At 61.6% G+C, this 19024-nt stretch overlaps 2 protein-coding genes across 5 annotated transcripts; one reads left to right on the top strand and one right to left on the bottom strand.

Annotated features, from left to right (window-relative positions):
* Positions 1-127: 127 nt before the first annotated feature.
* Positions 128-17087, bottom strand: SSNA1 (SS nuclear autoantigen 1). The gene is made up of 4 exons (XM_050760492.1): positions 17078-17087; positions 1687-1836; positions 1198-1397; positions 128-672 (listed from the first exon to the last, which is right to left on the bottom strand). The coding sequence occupies exons 2-4, from the start codon at positions 1736-1738 to the stop codon at positions 565-567; spliced, it is 360 nt and encodes a 119-aa protein (XP_050616449.1). The 5' UTR covers positions 1739-1836; positions 17078-17087; the 3' UTR covers positions 128-564.
* On the top strand, positions 1857-16513 carry ANAPC2 (anaphase promoting complex subunit 2). Of its 4 annotated transcripts, none has more exons than XM_050759815.1 (15): positions 1857-2048; positions 2361-2983; positions 4281-4413; positions 5601-5775; positions 6338-6457; positions 6889-7006; positions 9178-9359; positions 10101-10242; positions 10503-10578; positions 10646-10849; positions 11547-11640; positions 13987-14192; positions 15475-15604; positions 15840-16075; positions 16150-16513. In XM_050759815.1, the coding sequence occupies exons 1-15, from the start codon at positions 1932-1934 to the stop codon at positions 16360-16362; spliced, it is 2769 nt and encodes a 922-aa protein (XP_050615772.1). In that variant the 5' UTR covers positions 1857-1931; the 3' UTR covers positions 16363-16513. The 4 variants fall into 4 exon arrangements, with proteins under 4 accessions (XP_050615772.1, XP_050615771.1, XP_050615774.1 ...); XM_050759814.1 differs by having other exon boundaries at positions 5577-5775; XM_050759817.1 differs by lacking the exons at positions 11547-11640; positions 13987-14192.
* Positions 17088-19024: the final 1937 nt, after the last annotated feature.

Below are 19024 nucleotides of genomic sequence, written 5' to 3'. Positions count from 1 at the left end.
TTGGGCAGTCATAGGGAGACCACTCCAGACGCCTCCTCCCTCCTTTCCCAAGGGGGAGCCTCAGGCTCTGCGGGTGTCTGGCAGCCCCACACTGTTGACACGGGCAAGCAGCAGGCTGGCACGGACCTTTACAAAGATAATCTTTATTGATAATCACAGGCCACAGGGGTGAGCCCTGAGGTTTGGGTTCTGGGGTGAAGGAGAACCCCTGTCCCCTGCCCTGGGCCTCTGCTGGCTGAGGAGGGACAAGCTGAGGGGGCCCCCATGGTGCACAGACAACCAGGGCCTCCCCAGCAGGGCAGGAGTGTGGGTGCCACAGAGACAGGCCCTTTGCAGAGCTGACCTGGAACCCACCATCCCCACAGCCCGTGTGAGCACGAAGCCCCTGGGTGGGCTGTGCCCTGGCTTGTCAATGATGCCAGTAGAGGCTGGCAGCCGCCCCTCTCGGCACCGGAGACAGTGAGGGAAGGCAGCTGCTGCCGTGAAGAACAAAGACGCTCTGAGGACAGACTTGTCGGGGCTGAGCTGAGGGGCGCACAGAGGCAGGCCCTGCCCGTGGTCTGGTCAGCTGTCCCTGCCACCGCTACTTTTCTGGTCTGAGGCTGTAGCCTTGGTCAGGTTCCCAGCTTCCCTCTTGAGGACGCTGAGCAAAGTCTGGGAGCTCTCCAGAATCTGGGGCCAGAGAAGTGAGAAAGTTGTTACTGTTCACCTGCTGGGAAGTTCCTAAGCCCCAGCTGTCCTCACACTCAGGTTCTGGGACCTGGCTGTGGGTGCTGTAGCCAAGGGATCCTGTGCGGGGGAAGGCGGAAGCCCAAGGGGACTGGCAGACGGGGTAACAGGGCCCTCTTCCCTCCTGAATCTGACCCAGAACACTTCCTCCCCACCCTCAAAGCCAGGCTGGGTTAGCACTGGCCCAAGACGTGGCTCTTCACACTCTAAGCAGAAAGAACCACATGGCTAGCGAGAACCGGATGAAGACCAGGACCCAGGATGCCCCAGGTCCCCCAGACAGCCCCACGGTCACTCCCGCAGCAGCCTGGGTTCCTCAATGGGCCTGGCCACGCTGCTCCTGCCCGACATGCCAGCGAGGCACAGACTGCCCACAGCTGGGAGCCCCAGACGGTCCTGACGCCCTGCCGCGGCTACACCCCTGCCGCGGCTATCCCCTGATGCTCCGCCTGGCCTCCCGAGCTCCACCTTGAGGTAGGCGGCCTCCGTCTCCGCGATGGTCCGGTCGAACTCGTTGCGAGAGGCAATCTTGCGTGCCAGGTTCTCGTTGACGCGGGCCAGCTTCTCCGTCAGCTGCCTCACCTCATTCTGCAGCCGCTGCTTCTCGTCCTCCTCCTCCTGGATCTGCCGGCACAGCTCCTCCCGCTTCTGGCACAGCTCCTCTATGCCTGGGGGGCCGGGAGGGGCGGGGCTGTGGGCCCAGGGCAGGAGCGCGGCGGCGGAGGGCGGGCCTCCTTCCACCCGAGGAAGCCAGAGTCAGGCACCACCCCCGAGCACCCGGCGCGGGGCCTGCGAGCCAACGAGGGCTCGGGGCCACGGACACCCAGGCCCCGGCACGGAGGGCTCTGCTCAGCTGCGCGATGCCCGCAACTAGGCGGGTCCAGGGGCACCCCGCTGCGAGCCGGGAACCCGGCCCTGCGGCCCTCCCGACCTCCCCGTCCCGGCTGCGCCGCTCACACTTGACCAGCTCGTTGTTGTAGTTCTGCAGCGCCGCGCCCTGCTGGGTCATGGTCTACGCCGCCCGGGGCCCCGCCACCCCAACCGCCGCGGAACCAGCGCTGTCCGCGCCTGCGCAAGACTCCCTGACGGCGCGCCGAACTACGCGTCATCGCTGAGCGCCTTGTGCGCGTCATGGCTGCGCGTGCAGACTTGCGTCATCGCTTTGCGCCGTGCCAAGGGGATCTCGGAGCCGGTGGCTGCAGATGGCGGCGGCAGTTGTGGTGGCGGAGGGGGACAGCGACTCCCGGCCCGGACAGGAGTTGTTAGTGGCCTGGAATACCGTGAGCACCGGCCTGGTGCCGCCAGCTGCGCTGGGGCTGGTGAGGCCTGGGAAGAGAGCGGCGGCCCCGCGCGGAGTTTCCGGGACCCTATGCACTTTGGGGCGGCCACCTTCGGGTTCATACAGCTCTGTCCGTCATCCGCCTCTGCCCTGTCCTGCCGCTTTCCACCGCCATTCCACTTCATTTCGTTCAGCTCCGCTGGCAGCCCTTCCCTAGTTTCGGCCCAACGTCCGGACACCACGGACAGGGGGCAGCGGAGTTTTTGCAGCCTACCCCTCAGCTTCTTCCCTTCCCCGCCTCTCCCCACCTCTATGTTGTGTTCCCCTCGCTTCACGGTTTTCTGCGCTCCAGGTGTCTTCCCGGACCAGCGGTGCAGTCCCGCCAAAGGAAGAGGAGCTCCGGGCGGCGGTGGAGGTTCTGAGGGGCCACGGCCTGCACTCGGTCCTGGAGGAGTGGTTCGTAGAGGTGCTGCAGAACGATCTGCAGGCCAACATCTCCCCTGAGTTCTGGAATGCCGTCTCCCAATGCGAGAACTCTACGGATGAGCCCCAGTGCCTTCTGCTGCTCCTTGACGCTTTTGGCCTGCTGGAGAGCCGCCTGGATCCCTACCTGCGTAGCCTAGAGCTGCTGGAGAAATGGACTCGCCTGGGCTTGCTGATGGGCACTGGTGCTCAGGGGCTGCGAGAAAAAGTCCACACTATGTTGCGCGGAGTCTTGTTCTTTAGTACCCCCAGAACCTTCCAAGAGATGATCCAGCGTCTGTATGGGTGCTTCTTGAGAGTCTATATGCAGAGTAAGAGGAAGGGGGAAGGGGGCACAGACCCGGAACTGGAGGGGGAGCTGGACAGCCGGTATGCCCGTCGCCGGTACTACCGGCTCCTGCAGAGCCCGCTGTGCGCAGGGTGCAGCAGTGACAAGCAACAGTGCTGGTGTCGCCAGGCTCTGGAGCAGTTCCATCAGCTCAGCCAGGTCTTGTGAGTAGTCTGTCCTGATGGCCGTGCTCTCGCTCCTACTGGTTGCTCCCCTGGGTCCAGCTGGCCTCTGCAGAAAGCTGGTGAGCCGTCCTGATAACCAGGAACATGACAGAGAGAGAGTCCCTGGGGTTCCTGTGCAGTGTGTCCTGGACACAGGTGTCTCTCTTCTGTCACTCACCTGCAGTCCCACGGATTCATGCCTTGCCCGTGGTAAGGCCCTATGTGGCTTTTGTCTGCAGCAGCAAATTTCTTAGCGACTCCAAACTTTCTGAACTCTGCAGAATTCCACTGTGACTTTTGTCAACCCTGAGGCAAGGAATGATTCTCACCCTCGTCGACATTCCTTGCCCTGTAATTGTGAACAGAAGCCTGCTGCTGCTTCTCTCCAGGGAGATCAGGTCACTGTGAGGGCAAGTGGTCTCCTGTCTGGTTCTCTGGAGAGGAGAGGGTTTTGTTGTGAGAGACAGGTCCTGTTGTAGTCCTCTAGCAATTGTCACACCCTCGGCCATTTGTGGTGGCTTTGTCACATTGAACAGAGGTATGGCCACGCAGCTATTTGAGAGGTCTTAGGTGGACTAAAGGAGTGGTCCTGTTGCTGGCAGAGGTCAGGGTGACCATGAGGGGCTTCTGTTGGGCTCATCCCAGCAAAAGTTACACAGCAACCTTTCTCATTCTCCTCTGGAGTCTTTTTGCCACTGTAGACCACAGACTGCACTGAAAGGCACAAACAGTGGCATCTGTGTCTCTGGGGCCAGGGCAGCGGTGCAACTGGGTGTCGTTTCAGAGTTGATCCTAGGAGATAAGGGTAGGGCCCCTGACAGCCACACCTGCTGCCACTGATCACATGGGGAAGTCCAGTGTCCCTACCTGGACAGAGGCCAGCTGGGTGGGGACAGCAGAGCCTGGGAGTGCTCTGTGCTCCGAGTGGCTTCTTGAAGCCTTTGGTACCAGCGCTCCAGGCCAACCAGGCAAGGAGAGTGGCTCTGTGCTGTCCTGGCCTTTCCCCTGACAAGGAACAGACACTCCCCAGGGCTGTTCAGTGGAGAATGTGTTGGATTGAGGACCTTGACATGGCTGCCTGGAAATTCCTCAGGGGTCGCAGAGGCCCTGGTTCGGGGCTGGCAGGCACAGTGGCCCCCACAGCTGAGGATTGTGGGGAGGTGGCGTGCTGGTTGTGGGGGTGTGCGTGTGTGTGCTGCATGCACTCTACAGGCAGGACCGTCCTGGCATGGGGCTGTTCTGGGCTAGAGGGGCCGGTGTGTGCTGTGGGTGCCCCATGGCTAGGACTCTCCTCTAGACACAGGCTCAGTCTGCTGGAGCGGGTCAGTGCCGAGGCTGTGACCACCACCCTACACCAGGTGACCCGGGAGAGGATGGAGGACCGTTGCCGAGGCGAGTACGAGCGCTCCTTCCTGCGTGAGTTCCACAAGGTGAGGGCCCCTCCTTTGGGCTGTGCCCCGCTGGGGACAGGGGAGTAGGTTTCTGGCCAACCTGACACCTGGCTTTGGAAGCATCCAGAGCGTGGAGGCCTGGGTTGGCCTGGACCGGGTGGTGGCTGCAGCTGTTTTGATGTCGGGTAGAGACCAGTACTTCTGGGCCCTGGTGACAGCGAGGACACGTCTGAGGTGCGCTCACCAGATCTGCTCAGAATCCCATGGCTGCAGTCAATACCGGGCCAGGGTCCCCAGGGGCTGCCCCAGGCAGGTGTGACGAAGCCAGGCCCACCAGAAGGGCCAGTGAATGGACCCCCTTCTACTGTTTGCTGCCCTACTTGAGTGTGGACTTGCTTGGCCGGTCCCTCATGGACTGACCTACAGCCGGCCTGCACCACAGCGGGGGCGAGACACCCTCACATGGGGCCTCCAGGCCTCTGCACTGTTGGGGTGTGGTCTGGGGCTCTGCTCTGGGCTCCCAGGGCCATAGGGGAGCTGGGCCCACCCCTGTGGGTCCCCCTACCCTGTTCCCACATGTCACCTGTCCTTTCCTCAGTGCTTCGGAGTCCACCTACTGAGGTGCAGATTGGCTGTGATGTCAGGCTTTCAGAGAGAGAGGGCGTCCCCGCAGCGGTGGGCAAGAGTGGGCAGTCGGGTGGAGAGGGTGAACATCCGTGGGGTCTTGTTACTGGGTAGCAGGTCTGTGGGATGTGTGCACGCCTGGGACCCCGCGGTGGAATTGCCGTCTAGGGGTTTGTGCTCACTCAGAGACGCTCTTGTGATGTACGGTGTCATCTGCATGGCGGGGGAGTGGGGGCTGGTCACATGTTTGGTCTCAAGAGCGTGTTTATCCATTTAAGTGGGGGCAAATGTGCCCGCCAGGCACAGCGCACAGGCCATGTGTGTCCATCACGTCTTATGCTAGGGCTGCTGTTGCCAGTGATAAGTGTGGGCACTGGTGCGTGTGAGAGGCATGAAGACCACAGGGGGGCCGGGACATCGCCTTTTGGGCCATCACCCACCCTGCAGGTTTTGATGTGCTTCCGCCTCCAGACACAGGTGGCCTTCGGGCTCCCCTTGGTCCTGGCCGACACAGTGGGTGGCTGCGAGGCTCCTCCCAGCCTGTGAGTCAGCCTGGGGCTCACCGTGCCTTCCTACAGCTCACGCTAGCGTTCTCCCGACAGTGGATCGAGCGGGTGGTCGGCTGGCTCGGCAAGGTGTTCCTGCAGGACGGCCCCGCCAGGCCTGCGTCTCCTGAGGCCGGCAACACCCTGCGCCGCTGGCGCTGCCACGTGCAAAGGTTCTTCTACCGCATCTACGCCAGCCTGCGCATCGAGGAGCTCTTCAGCATCATCCGAGGTTGTCCCGCCCCGGCCTCGGGTCCTCTCTCCTGTCTGGGGAGCCTTCCCAGGGCCTTCGCCGCGTCTCCTCTGTGTCTGCGTCTGGGCTCCCCGGGCCTTCGCCGCGTCTCCTCTGTGTCTGCGTCTGGGCTCCCCGGGCCTTCGCCGCGTCTCCTCTGTGTCTGCGTCTGGGCTCCCCGTGCCTTCGCTGTCGCTCTTGCAGGGGGCTGCACCGGGCAGGGCTGGGACCCTCCCCACCGTGGGTGTCCCCTATGCCTGGATCAGGGCAGGTGTGGCAGATGCTGGACGGTGCTTCTAGGTGTCCACTGCTATGCTCCCTTGTTCTTGGCTCTTGCTGGGGACTGGCCCCTGGGTGTTGCTCTGTCCACCCTGTGGCATTGTGGTCAAATGCATCAGCACGCCGAAGTGTCCGGGGGGACGTCTGGTGCCTAGCAGGTGGTCTCATCATCTTCCTGGGGCTGGCAAGCGCATGTCCTCTCACACACTGCACACACCCTGCACCAGCCCACACGTGCACACACATCTGTGTTCATCCCTGAGGGATGTTCCTCTTCTTGTAGACTTTCCAGACTCCCGGCCGGCCATCGAGGACCTCAAGTACTGCCTGGAGAGGACGGACCAGAGGCAGCAGCTGCTCGTGTCCCTCAAGGCTGCCCTGGAGACTCGGCTCCTGCATCCAGGTGCCGTGTGCTGCCCGGCTGCCCAGCGCTCGGGGCTTAGACACTCACCAGGGTGCCCATGTCCAGGGAGCCTGGGGCCCAGTCTGCTAGCCCTGGACTTGTAGGTCTAAGGAAGGAATGGGTGGAGAAGCAGTTGGCGAGGTCCTTAGGGGATCTCGAGTGCCCATCAGCTTGCTTGTTTCTTCTTTGAAGGGAGTCGGGACTGACTGGTAGGTCTGAGGTGATGAGACTTAATTCTCTCAGAACAGACCACCCTGCAGGGCAGGGCCTGTGAGCAGGTAGAGATGGGGATGGGGGGACAAGGGAACGAGGCTGCAGTGGGGACCTGTAGACCACCTGACCGGCATGGCCAGCTGTCTACTCGGGCGTTGGCCCCTGGGAGGCTGTGGTCCCGGGCACTGCATGACTGCTGGCCTCTGCCCTGTCTCTAGGCGTCAACACGTGTGACATCATCACCCTCTACATCTCTGCCATCAAGGCGCTGCGTGTGCTGGACCCTTCCATGGTCATCCTGGAGGTCGCCTGTGAGCCCATCCGCCGCTACCTGAGGTGAGGGCCGCGCCGGCCTGGGAGCCACTGGGACCCCCGGCATCCTGCTGAGCTCCTCGTGGTCCTGGGGGCAGCCAGAGGGTGTGCTCAGCCCTCAGGACACAAGGTCTCCCCCAGCTGGGGAGTGCACAGGATCAGGCCCAGGGCTCTTTCCTTTCCTCTTGCCGGTGCCGGGCACCTGTCCTTGTCACACGGTGTGTCACTGTGCCCTCTGTGTGCAGCTGCCAGAGGCCCACCGCAGCCCCTCCTCTGCCTCCTCCTCCCCAGTGCAGAGAGAATCTCTTCCACTTGGCCTCGCCTCGTTGCTGACCAGCCCCCCCGGCTGACCAGGCAAGGAGAGCGGGCTCTGTGCTGTCCCAGCCTTTCCTACAACAAGGAACAGACACTGCCCGGGGTTGTTCGGTGGAGAATGTGCTGGAATGAGGACCTTGACGTGGCCGCCTGGAAATTCCTCAGGGCCGGCAGGCACAGCGGACCCCAGAAGCCGAGCGGTAGCAGCCGGTGGGAATCTGGCGCCTGTCTGGACTTGTTTGGTGCTTTGTGGCTGTAACTGGCCTGGCTTCTGGGCCAGTTCTTTTTTTTTTTTTTTTTTTTTTTTTGAGACAGAGTCTGGCTCTGCCGCCCAGTCTGGAGTGCAGTGGCCGGATTCAGCTCACTTCCCGGGTTCAGACAGGCGCCTGCCACTGCGCCCGGCTGTATTTTTTAGCAGAGACGGGGTTTCACCATGTTAGCCAGGATCTGATCTCCTGACTCGTGCCTCGGCCTCCCAGGCTGGAGGCTGCAGTGGCCCAGAAGATCTCAGCTCACTGCGGAGTCTCGCTCTGCCCCCAGGCTGGAGTGCAGTGGGGATCTTCAGCTCACTGCAAGCTCCGCCTCCCGGGTTCACGCCATTCTCCTGCCTCAGCCTCCCGAGTAGTTGGGACTACAGGCGCCTGCCACCGCTCCCGGCTAGTTTTTTGTATTTTTTAGCAGAGACGGAGTTTCACCGTGTTAGCCAGGATGGTCTCGATCTCCTGACCTCGTGATCCGCCCGTCTCGGCCTCCCAAAGTGCTGGGATTACAGGCTTGAGCCACCGCGCCCGGCCCAGAAGATATATCTTTAACTTCTTTTTTTTTTTGAGGCGGAGTCTCGCTCTGTCCCCCAGGCTGGAGTGCAGTGGCCGGATCTCAGCTCACTGCAAGCTCCGCCTCCTGGGTTCACGCCATTCTCCTGCCCCAGCCTCCCGAGTAGCTGGGACTACAGGCGCCGCCACCTCGCCCGGCTAGTTTTTTGTATTTTTTAGTAGAGACGGGGTGTCACTGTGTTAGCCAGGATGGTCTCGATCTCCTGACCTTGTGATCCACCCGTCTCGGCCTCCCAAAGTGCTGGGATTACAGGCTTGAGCCACCGCGCCCAGCCAACTTCTTTTTTTTCTTTCTTTTTTTTTTTTTTTTTTTTTTAAGTTTTAGGGTACATATGCACAACGTGCAGGTTTGTTACATATGTATACATGTACCATGTTGGTGTGCTGTACCCAGTAATTTATCAGCACTCTGGGCCAGTTCTTTGTTTTTGTTTTTTTTTTTTGAGACAGAGTCGCTCAGGCTGGAGTGCAGTGGCGCGATCTCGGCTCACTGCAAGCTCCGCCTCCCGGGTTCACGCCATTCTCCTGCCTCCGCCTCTGGAGTAGCTGGGACTACAGGCGCCCGCCACCACGCCCGGCTAATTTTTTTTTGTATTTTTAGTAGAGACGGGGTTTCACTGTGTTAGCCAGGATGGTCTCGATCTCCTGCCTTCCTGATCTGCCTGCCTCAGCCTCCCAAAGTGCTGGATTACAGGCGTGAGCCACCCCACCTGGCCTTTTTTTTTTCCAAGACAGGCTCTTGCTGTGTCGGAGTGCGGAGGCAGAATCCTATCTCCCTGCAGCCTCAGACACCTGGGCCTGAGTCTTCCTGGCTCAGTGTCCCTAAGTGCTGGGAGTGCGCTTGCAGCTCCTGCTGTTCCCGAGTAGCGTTGAGTTTATTTGTTTTTAAGGAGTCTGACGGGCCTGTCTTTAATACACAGCCTGTCACACTGAGTGTAGAGGCAGGGTGGGTGGTGCTGGCCTAGATGGGGCCGGGACTGGGGTGAGTGGTGGGAGGTGCACGCAGGGTGTCCACACTGTGGGCCACAGCAGCACTCACGTCGGCAGGACACGGGAGGACACGGTGCGGCAGATTGTGGCCGGGCTGACAGGGGACTCGGACGGGACAGGGGACCTGGCTGTTGAGCTGTCCAAGACCGACCCTGCAAGCCTGGAGACAGGCCAGGACAGTGAGGATGACTCGGGCGAGCCGGAGGACTGGGTCCCGGACCCCGTGGATGCCGATCCAGGTCAGCCCCGCACGGCCCTGTTCACCAGCGGGGGGGGGGCTTCAGCCAGGCCGTCTGCTCTGGACTCATCTCTGTCACAGAGCTTGGCTGTGTCAGGTGTGGCCAGTGTCCCAGAGGCTTGAGGGTGTCGAAGTTCAGGGCAGTGCTCCACCCCCCCGCCGGCCTGGGCAGGCCCGTGATGGGCTGTGTTCCTCCGTGGCTAGTCACTGGCCGTGGGGGATGCCCTGCCTCACACTGCTTGTGAGTTGTGAGGTGTTCCTGCCCTGCCACTGCACCTGGCAGAGGAGTGAAGATGTGGGGGGCCCCTGAGCCCCATACTGATTTGGGGCTCAGAGTCTTGTTAGGGTGCCAGCTCCTGCTCAGGGCCCATCTGTGCCTGGCCCTCGTCTGCGAGGGCTCCCAGAGCTGTGGGGCCCAGGCCTGGCCCCTGCCCTGGCACAGATGGTAAGTCTTCAACACATCTTTAGTCTCAGAGGAAAACCCCAGGACCTTTGGCTTGTCCCCTAAGCCTGCATGGGGGTCCCGGGAGGTCCCTGTGAGGTGGGAGGGGCTGGGGATTGAAGCTTTTGCTACAGGACCTGACTCTAGGTCTCCCAGGAGGCGCCGGGCTGCTCCCAGCCTTGAGGGCCTTCAGGAAGAGCCCTGCCAGGCTGTGCCGTCTGGCTGGGCGGGTTGGGAGGGGAGCGGCCCTGTCCTTGCCTCAGTGCCTGTCAGGTGACACCCCTGCCCCCACCGTGCCAGGGAAGTCGAGCTCCAAGAGGCGTTCATCAGACATCATCAGTCTGCTGGTCAGCATCTACGGCAGCAAGGACCTCTTCATCAATGAGTACCGCTCGCTGCTGGCCGACCGCCTGCTGCACCAGCTCAGCTTCAGCCCTGAGCGGTGAGGCCCACGACGTGCCACTCCTCTCCAGGGGTACCGGGGCCTTTGCCAAGCCTCTGTCGGGACAGGGCCCTGATCCCGTGCCTGGGGCCTGGTTGGAGCTGTGCTTCCGCCCCCACTCCTGGCTGAAGGTGTGCTAGCCATCGGGGTGCCCACACAGGACCCCTGCTCTACCTGCGGGGCACCCCCGTGCCCTGCCACAGGTGCTCCTTGGGGCTGGGGCTCACCGCGACACCCTGCCCTGACACTCATCTTTCCAGGGAGATCCGCAACGTGGAGCTGCTGAAGCTGCGCTTTGGCGAGGCCCCAATGCACTTCTGCGAGGTCATGCTGAAGGTGGGTCCCAGCCCCGCCCGCTGCCCGGCTGCCCCACAGGTCCCCCGTGACACTGGCTCCTCCTCAGGACATGGCGGACTCCCGCCGCATCAATGCCAACATCCGGGAGGAGGACGAGAAGCGGCCGGCAGAGGAGCAGCCACCGTTCGGGGTCTATGCTGTCATCCTGTCCAGTGAGTTCTGGCCACCCTTCAAGGACGAGAAGCTCGAGGTCCCCGAGGACATCAGGGCAGCCCTGGAGGCTTACTGCAAGAAGTACGAGCAGCTCAAGGTACCTCCACGCCGGGCCGCCCCATGGGCCCTCGGCAGCCCCATCCTGCGCTGCAGGGCTCCCAGCAGCCTGGTACCTGTGGCCGCCCCGTTGTCACCCGAGTGTCTCTGGGTTGGTCCCATCTCGCAGTCACCCCTGCAGGAGAGGGAGTGGGTCTGGCCCACACTCCATCCGCCTTCCTCCCAGCAACCCTGTGCGCCTGTGAGCGAGAGTCCCTGTGGCCCACAGGAGCTTGGGTGGGCTCTGCTGGGCCCAGGTCTCTCGACTGCTTTTTTTTTTTTTTTTTTGAGACGGAGTCTGGCTCTGTTGCCCAGGCTGGAGTGCAGTGGCCGGATCTCAGCTCACTGCAAGCCCCGCCTCCCGGGTTCACGCCATTCTCCTGCCTCAGCCTCCCGAGTAGCTGGGAGTACAGGCGCCCGCCACCTTGCCCGGCTAATTTTTTTTGTATTTTAGTAGAGACGGGGTTTCACCGTGTTAGCCAGGATGGTCTCGATCTCCTGAACTCGTGATTCGCCCGTCTTGGCCTCCCAAAGTGCTGGGATTACAGGCTTGAGCCACCGCGCCCGGCCTTCTCTCGACTGCTTTACGGGGACCCCTGTGGCCACAGCAGGCCCCGCCCTCTGAGCATTTCCTCCTCTTTCACCATCCGTCCTCTGCCTCTCAGAACCGGGGCTTGGGGTGCCTTGTGTCACTGCAGGGAGGCAGCCAGGGAGCCAGAGTTGCCCTCTGCCCAGGGCAGCGCTCCCAAGCACACCTGACTCCCAGGACTGCAGCCCTGCCCCCTTCTCCAGGTCTGTTTCCTCGAGAACTACCTTTGCAGGTTCCGGCGGTACTTGAGGACCGGGGCTGTGGGTCTGTGGTGGGAATAGGAGGGAAGCAGATGTGGGGAGTGGAGGAGTGAGCCCTGGCCTGGAGGTCACTGGCAGACGGGGACAGTGTGCCCAGGTGATGGTGTTGGCCGTGTTTGGCTCACATCCCTGGCAGCACTGCCGATTCCAGCAGTCCCAGGACAGGCGTCCAGAGCCCGAGGTATGGGACCAGGCTTGGAGGTTCTTTCCCTGAGCTCATAGTCAGGTGAGATGTGTCGGCTGGCGGAGGAAGGGGTCAGGATAGCCATCACAGGCAGGTTCCAGGGCTTTCAGTCTGATGTGTGGGGCCTGTGGGGCCTCCAGTATGCCCATCAAGACTGGGGTGGGGCGGGCACCCCAGCAGGGGAAATGTGAGGAGAGGGTCCTGGGGCACAGCCGGCATCCAGGCTGCAGACCCCAACCCCAGGTGCCCCAGGAGCCCCGGGAGGGGGATGGTCCAGCCTCAGCCAGGGCCGGAGGAGCAGTCTTAGGACAGAGCCGCCAGGAGGCTGGCAGGTGGGGCTGAGTTCAAGGGAGGGTCCGCAGCTTCTCCAGGTCTGCTGTCAAGGAGGCTGGACCTAGATGGGTGTTCTTTTTTTCTTTGGCAAGTAAGAGGGCCTTGCTGTGTTGACAGGCCAAGGGAACTTACTCCTAGGGGAGAGGAGGGCGATACGTCCACTTTAGAAACCAAGGGGGAAGCTTCCTTCCAGAGACAGACAAGAGGAGGGCCAGGCAGAGGCACCAGGGCGGGAGGCTACAGGGCTCTGGTAGGGCCGGGCTGCTGACCACGGTGGCGAGTGTCTGCTGCCTCCCTCCAGGCCTCAGCTTGGCTCTGGAAGAGTCCAGGTGTCCCTTGCAGCTTGTGGAGGGTCTGTGTGGCTCCTGCCTGCTCCCGGTGGAAAGGAGGGCCCTGGCAATCCCCGCACCTCCAGCTGTGGCCTGTGCTACAGCCTGGCATCTCTGGAGCCTGCAGGCACCGTGCCCTGCTGCGTTCTGGTACACATCATCTGTGTGGCCGGGCTCCACGCTCGGTCCCTTTTCCCCGCCCCTTCTGGCTGCCTCAGGCTCTCCAGCGCCACTTCCAGGCGAGGTCCCACTGGCCTCCCTCCAGGGTCCCGCCTCGGGTCCCAGGCATGGCTCAGCCACTGCCCATTGCTCAGGCCCGAAGTGCTGGGACAGCCACATTCCAGTGTGTCTTAACCTCAGTGGGACACAGGAGTAGCTCAGGAAGGCCCCGGGGCTGTGCTGAGGGGTCCCACCAGCAGAGCTCCTGGCCAAGGGACCTTGCTGGACACCTGGCTGGCCATGCAGCCCTCAGCATCTACCCCTGAGCCGGCTGCTTCTGAGCCCTTGCAGCTGTCCTGCTGCAGGCTGACCAGTGGCGTTTGTGGAGGTCACGGCCTTGGAGCCAGAGCTAGGACCAAGGCAAGCCACTGACTCCCCCTCCATTTTCTGTCCGTAAAGAGAGGTTTGTTTCTGTTAAGAGCTGCCGGATCCTGGAAGGACTCAGGAACCCTTGGCCCACAGAGCAGGTGTGTCAGTGCCCCGGTGCCACCGGCACAGAGTACCACAGACCAGGGGGCTTAGAAGAAACGATCATCTTACAGAAGTCAGAAGTCTAAAGTCAGGCCAGCAGGGCCCTCCGACGGCTCTAGGGGAAGCTGCTTCCTCCCCTCTTCCAGCTTCTGGGAGGTCCAGGAGCTCCTGGGCCTGTGGGTGGCTTGCTCTGGTCTCTGCCGTGTCGCCCGTGATGTTCCCCCGTGTCTCTGTTCCTGTCTCCCTCTTAGAAGGACACTTACTCTATTCCAGGGTGATGTCATTTTAATTATATCTTTAATGACCGTATTTCCACATAAGATCCCATCAGAGGTACTGGGAGTTAGGGGTTCATGTGTCTTTTTTTGAGGGGCACAATTCAGTGCATAACAGTCTGCCCCATGGCGGGTCCCTCCAGCATGCAAGTGACAGTTAACCCCAGTAGCCCCAAAAGTCTTCACCATTTTAGCATCAACTCCAAGTCCAAAAATCCCATCTAAATATCGTCCACACGAAGTTCCACAGCTCAGCATGTAAATACCGTCTAAACGAGGCACGGGTGAGGCTTGGAGTGTGCTTCATTCCTCTCCAGCTGGGACACTGTGAAATCAGGCAACAAATGATCTGTTTCAGAAGTTCCACCGTAAGACAAGCATAGACATTCCCACCCCAAAAGGGAAAACTGGGAGGAAAAAGGTTGGCAGGTTCCAAGTGAGTTCAAACCCAGCAGCTGAAATTCCAGTTGACTTCCAGGCCTGCGAATCCTCTTTGGCTCCCTGCTCCGTCCTCAGCCTGCAGGGGCAGCCCCACCTCGTCAGCTTCGGCCTTGGCCTCTGCAGCTCTGCTCTTGGAGCCTGCCTTCCTTTCGGTCCAGCCTGGCAGCACTTCAGATGGTACAAAATTCTCACACACCTTGTTGGCTTATCATGCAGCTCACCAGTGTCCAAGCGCTCAGACAGGTGGGTCCGCAGCCCTTTCCCAGAGGCCCCACCTGGCCCTGTCTGCTGCTGAGATGGTTGGTTGGATGCACAGGTCACATCTCATCGCTAGCAAACCCTGGTCCAACCACACCCTTGGCCACGTCTCAGAGCTGCCTGGATACAGCATTTTTCAGATCCCCAAGGGCTGGTGCCTTTTTGCTTAATGGTTCCTGCCTCACTGATGGTTTCCCTCTTGTATTCTGCTGTAAGTAGCAAGGAGAAGGCAGGTGGCACTTGCCACACTGCTTGGAAATCTCCTCAGCTGAATGTCCAGGCTCATCAGCTGTAGGCCCCACCATGTACCCAACAGTAGAGCCCCAGCCAGCCAAGCTCTCTGCTGTCTCCTCTGGTTCCCAGTAGCACACTCATTTCCACCTGAGACCTCACTGGAAGCACCTGTTGGGTCGGCATTGCTGCTGGTATCCAGTCTGTGATGCTGTGTGTATTCTCCAAGACGACGGCAGCTCTCCTCTCCCGGCCATTTCCAGGCTTGTCTTCACGCCTTTCTACCAACAGTCGCGCAGGCCCTCACCATAGTTCTTCCAGCCTCTCCCCATCACCCACTTCCAAAGCTGCTGCCACCGTTCTCGGTGTTAGGTTTCCACAGCGCCCTTCCTGGTACCAAAATCTGTTCATTTCTTGTGGTTGCTGTAACAAAGTGTCACAAACTGGGTGGGTTAAAAAAACAGAAATAGATTGTCTTAAGTTCTGGAGGCTGGAAGTCCAAGGTGAAGATATTGGCAGGGCCCCGTTCCCTCTGAAACCTCTTAGAGACCTCTGTTGCCCCCCAGTTTCTGGTGTTTGCCACAGCCCGTGGTGTTTCTTGGCTTGTGGCCGCATTGCTCCAGGCGGCCTCTGTCTTCGTGGGCTGCCTCCCCGCCTGCCTGTGTCTTCCCATCTTTCCTTTGCTTAGAAGGACCCCGGTCATTTGGATTAGGGTGCACCCCACTCCAGTGTGACCTCAGTTATATCTGCATCAACCCTGTTGTAAATACAGCCACATTTCCAAGCACTGGGGGTTAGGAGGCAGACGTAGCCTTTTTGGGACACACCTTGTGACGCTGGCCCCATTGCCATTTCATGGTAGCTGAGCAGGTAGGGACCCCACCCAGTCCTGTGCTCTCGCTGCTCACCTGCCTGCCAGAGTAGGGTGGGGCAGGTGGCTTTGGGAGCCCCTTTCTCACCCGGTACCAGGTGGCAGAGCCCATGGGCCTGAGCCCCCTGCAGCCGAGCTGCCCAAGCTGACCCTAGCCCTCCTTAGGCCATGCGGACCCTCAGTTGGAAGCACACCCTGGGCCTGGTGACCATGGACGTGGAGCTGGCTGACCGCACGCTGTCTGTGGCGGTCACCCCGGTACAGGCGGTGATCTTGCTCTATTTTCAGGACCAAGGTGAGCCCACCAGCCCCTAGCTAGTCTGCCCCGGCCACACGGCCCAGCTGTGGGTGAGGGACTGTTCCCCAGTGACGGTGTGGTTTGGGGCAGCTGCGCCAGCAGGCAGCACCCTTCCCTTTCCCACGGGCAAGGCAGGGTGGTCTGGGAGCCCCCCGACCTCTGGGCTGACAGGAGGCAGGGGAAGTGCAGCCTGTGCCCAGTCTGCCCAGTGTCCCGGTCACTCTGCATGCAGCCAGCTGGACCCTGGAGGAACTGAGCAAGGCAGTGAAAATGCCCGTGGCACTGCTACGGCGGCGGATGTCTGTGTGGCTGCAGCAGGGCGTGCTGCGTGAGGAGCCCCCCGGCACCTTCTCTGTCATTGAGGAGGAGCGGCCTCAGGACCGGGACAACATGGTGCTCCTGGACAGTGACGACGAGAGCGACTCCGGCATGGCCTCCCAGGCTGACCAGAAGGAGGAGGAGCTGCTGGTGCGTGTGCGGGCCCGTGGGGGGTGGCGGGGAGGGCCTGCGGGTGCCTGATGGGGGCTGGCCTGTGTCCGCAGCTCTTCTGGACATACATCCAGGCCATGCTGACCAACCTGGAGAGCCTCTCGCTGGATCGTATCTACAATATGCTCCGCATGTTTGTGGTGACCGGGCCTGCGCTGGCCGAGATTGACCTGCAGGAGCTGCAGGGCTACCTACAGAAGAAGGTGCGGGACCAGCAGCTCGTCTACTCGGCCGGCGTCTACCGCCTGCCCAAGAACTGCAGCTGATGCACCCGCCCGCCTGCCCGCCAGGTGCTGCCCTGCAGGTGCTCTCGTCCTCCCATGCCAGCCCCTGCCCGCCTGTGTCCCAGAATGCACTGCTCAGGGGCACGCCCACTCCCACCCCCACAGTGTGCAGATTAAAGCAAGTCAGGTCATCTTTTTCTATCCTGGTGGCTTTGTGGGGCCCCCCAGATGCCCCTCTATCCTGGGCCTCTCTCAGCCTGGCAGGGCCTGCTCCTCAGCAGTAGGCGAGGGGCCACCCAGGCCTACACATCTGCACTGGGAATCAGCCTCCTGAGAGCTTCCCGGGCCGCCCCCGCCTGGGTGCTCAGGAAGCCGCGCGTGAAACCCCACATCACACCTGGGCCACGGCTCAGGCAGCCACGTCCTAGGGCTTGGTGCTACCTGCCAGACCTCCAGCTCCATCCCTGTGCCTCTGGCCTTTGGAAGGAGCCGTGGGGTCACCCTCTGCTCAGCCTGTGCCCACCCCACGTGCCGGGCCAGGAGGTCTCCGGCGAGGCTGGGACGTTGCATGGGTTCGGTTGGAATTGCTTAGACTGGCGAATGACGTCTTGGCCAACACACCTCATCTCCGGCAGCAAAGCTCTGCTCAAAGCTATGCCCTGGTGGCCAGAGGGACTGGGCACTTGTCCCCTGCTCCACACTTGGGCAGGGTGGCCGCAGAGCTCGGCCTCACAGGTGTGCCTCGGAAAGCAGGTCGCCCCCATGTCCTCCACATGTGTGGTCATGCGTGTGCAGGCTGCCCAAGGCCTGTCCCAGAGGCTGGCACTGGGAGAGGGAGACGCCACAAAGCTGAACAAGGGCCCTAGGGTCCAGCTCTGGGCTCTTCTGCTGCTAAAATCTGGGCCTCTCTCCCAGAGGTGCCATTTCCAGGCCAGACATGTTCCACCCCGATGGTGCCGTCCTCCCGGGGGACAAAGGCCCTTTGAACCGGCGCCTCGAGTCCCGCTCCTGCTGCAGCACCTTCCCAGGCTGTGCGCTGCGCCTGGCTTCAGTGCTCCCGCCGCTGTCCCCAGATACCTTTGCTGGTTCCCACATGTCCACTGTCCTGGGCTCCTGCAGCCGCCGCCCAGCACCCTCCCACCTCTCCAGATCTGGCCTGTTTGAGCCGTCCTGCTCCGTGGACCTGCCTGCACCCTCCTGACTCTGGAGAACTCTGTTTGCCTCGGGGCTTGAAGGAGGAAGTGGTTGGGATTAGGCAGGTGTCAGATGCACAGCCTCTGGCCATCAGGCCTCTGCCCCGCCAAGGAGGGCTGCTTCCGCCCATATTATATCTCCCTTCCAGCCCTGGGCCCTGCCACCTGCTCCACTTCACTCCAAGGCTGGCTGTGCTGCTGTCACACAGAGGGACCCCTCTCCTGAATTCTGGTGTGGGGGGTCCCGATTGCTCTGATGCCCACTGTTTCCCCTCAGGCGGTGGCCTTGCCTGGATCCCGCTGACCATGGCCACCACCTGGCCCCAGGCTGGGTGTGCCATTGTCCTAAGCAGGATACAAACCTGTTGGGCTGGCCTGTCCGGTGTCACTGCCAGCCTGGCTCTGGCACACCTTTTGTTCTGTGTCTGTGGATTCCATCCCTGGATGTGTCCTGAAGACAAGGGTAAAAGGTGCATGTCAGGTCACGGTGTCACTCAGCAAGTCAGAGGTCCGAGGACCTCAGCAGGAGGGTGTCTGTCAACAGGCAAGGGGGTCCCTGGTGACCAGGTCCATTGGGGCCAGGCTGTGCCCACCCCGCCCCTCTGCGCCCCATGGGTCCTGAGCTGGCAGGAGGCCTGGCCTTGGTTGGCTGTGGGGCAGGTGTTTCCTTCTGCTGCCTGGCGGTTTGCTTGGCAGGTTCAGAGGAGGGGAAGCCGGGAGGGCAGGGGCCTCTCTCCCAGCCTGGAACAGCAGGTTCAGGAAGGAGGCTGGAATTAACCCTGGCCATGCTGGCCTGTGGTCGACTTCCTTGGGCAACACTTGCCTTTTCTGCAGAGGAAACAGCCCCTGGGGCTCCAACTTCAGTGACGCCTTTAGTCTGGAGCCTTGGATGGCGGATGTCCGGGAGGCAAGGCTTGGGGTCCTGCTCAGATGGGGTGGCCAGTGTACCCCAGACCTTTCCAGGTTGATGGGGGATTCCCTTATGTGCCAGCAGCCCTTCTGACCTGAGCTTTGCCAGGGCATGAGCCAGACCCTCCCAGAAGCAGTGGTGAGGGAGGCTGAGTGCAAGCCCACCTGCTTAGCCCTCCTTGGCTCCTTCCTGCCCCGGCCCTGGAGGAAGGTGACCTGCAGCCAGCTGGGGCCCAGCCCACACGCTGAGCTGCCGCAGTCCTTATGCTGGGAGGGAGCTGAGGCCGAGGCTGCCTACCGCCCACCCCCCAAGGTTGCCAGGCCACTGCACCCACATCAGGGCCTGGAGTGCCGCCCACCCCCTTTCACTGTGAAGGACTTGGCCGGGCGTGGTGGCTCACACCTATAATCCCAGCACTTTGGGAGGCCAAGGCGGGCAGATCATGAGTTCAGGAGATCGAGACCATCCTGGCGAACACGGTGAAACCACTGTGAAGGACTGCCCGTAAGACCAGGCCAGCCCCATTGCTGCCTCTGCCTCAGAACTGGCCTGAGCTGGCCATTCTCTCAGGCCTCTGTCCACCCTACCTGTCCCATTCCCA

Source organism: Macaca thibetana, chromosome 15 (assembly GCF_024542745.1).
Source record: "Macaca thibetana thibetana isolate TM-01 chromosome 15, ASM2454274v1, whole genome shotgun sequence".
NCBI classification, from domain to species: Eukaryota; Metazoa; Chordata; class Mammalia; order Primates; family Cercopithecidae; genus Macaca; species Macaca thibetana.
This window is presented reverse-complemented; position numbering and strand designations above follow the sequence as displayed.

What these genes read in the sequence shown, in the direction of transcription:
- SSNA1 (XM_050760492.1), bottom strand. Translation starts at nt 1,738, where the DNA reads ATGACCCAGCAGGGCGCGGCGCTGCAGAACTACAACAACGAGCTGGTC. An exon ending in CAACAACGAGCTGGTCAAGT is followed by an intron (nt 1,398 to 1,686) that starts GTGAGCGGCGCA and finishes CCGGCCCCCCAG; the next exon opens with GCATAGAGGAGCTGTGCCAG. An exon ending in CGGAGGCCGCCTACCTCAAG is followed by an intron (nt 673 to 1,197) that starts GTGGAGCTCGGG and finishes CTCTGGCCCCAG; the next exon opens with ATTCTGGAGAGCTCCCAGAC.
- ANAPC2 (XM_050759814.1), top strand. Translation starts at nt 1,932, where the DNA reads ATGGCGGCGGCAGTTGTGGTGGCGGAGGGGGACAGCGACTCCCGGCCC. An exon ending in CATCAGCTCAGCCAGGTCTT is followed by an intron (nt 2,984 to 4,280) that starts GTGAGTAGTCTG and finishes ACTCTCCTCTAG; the next exon opens with ACACAGGCTCAGTCTGCTGG. An exon ending in TCCTGCGTGAGTTCCACAAG is followed by an intron (nt 4,414 to 5,576) that starts GTGAGGGCCCCT and finishes GCCTTCCTACAG; the next exon opens with CTCACGCTAGCGTTCTCCCG.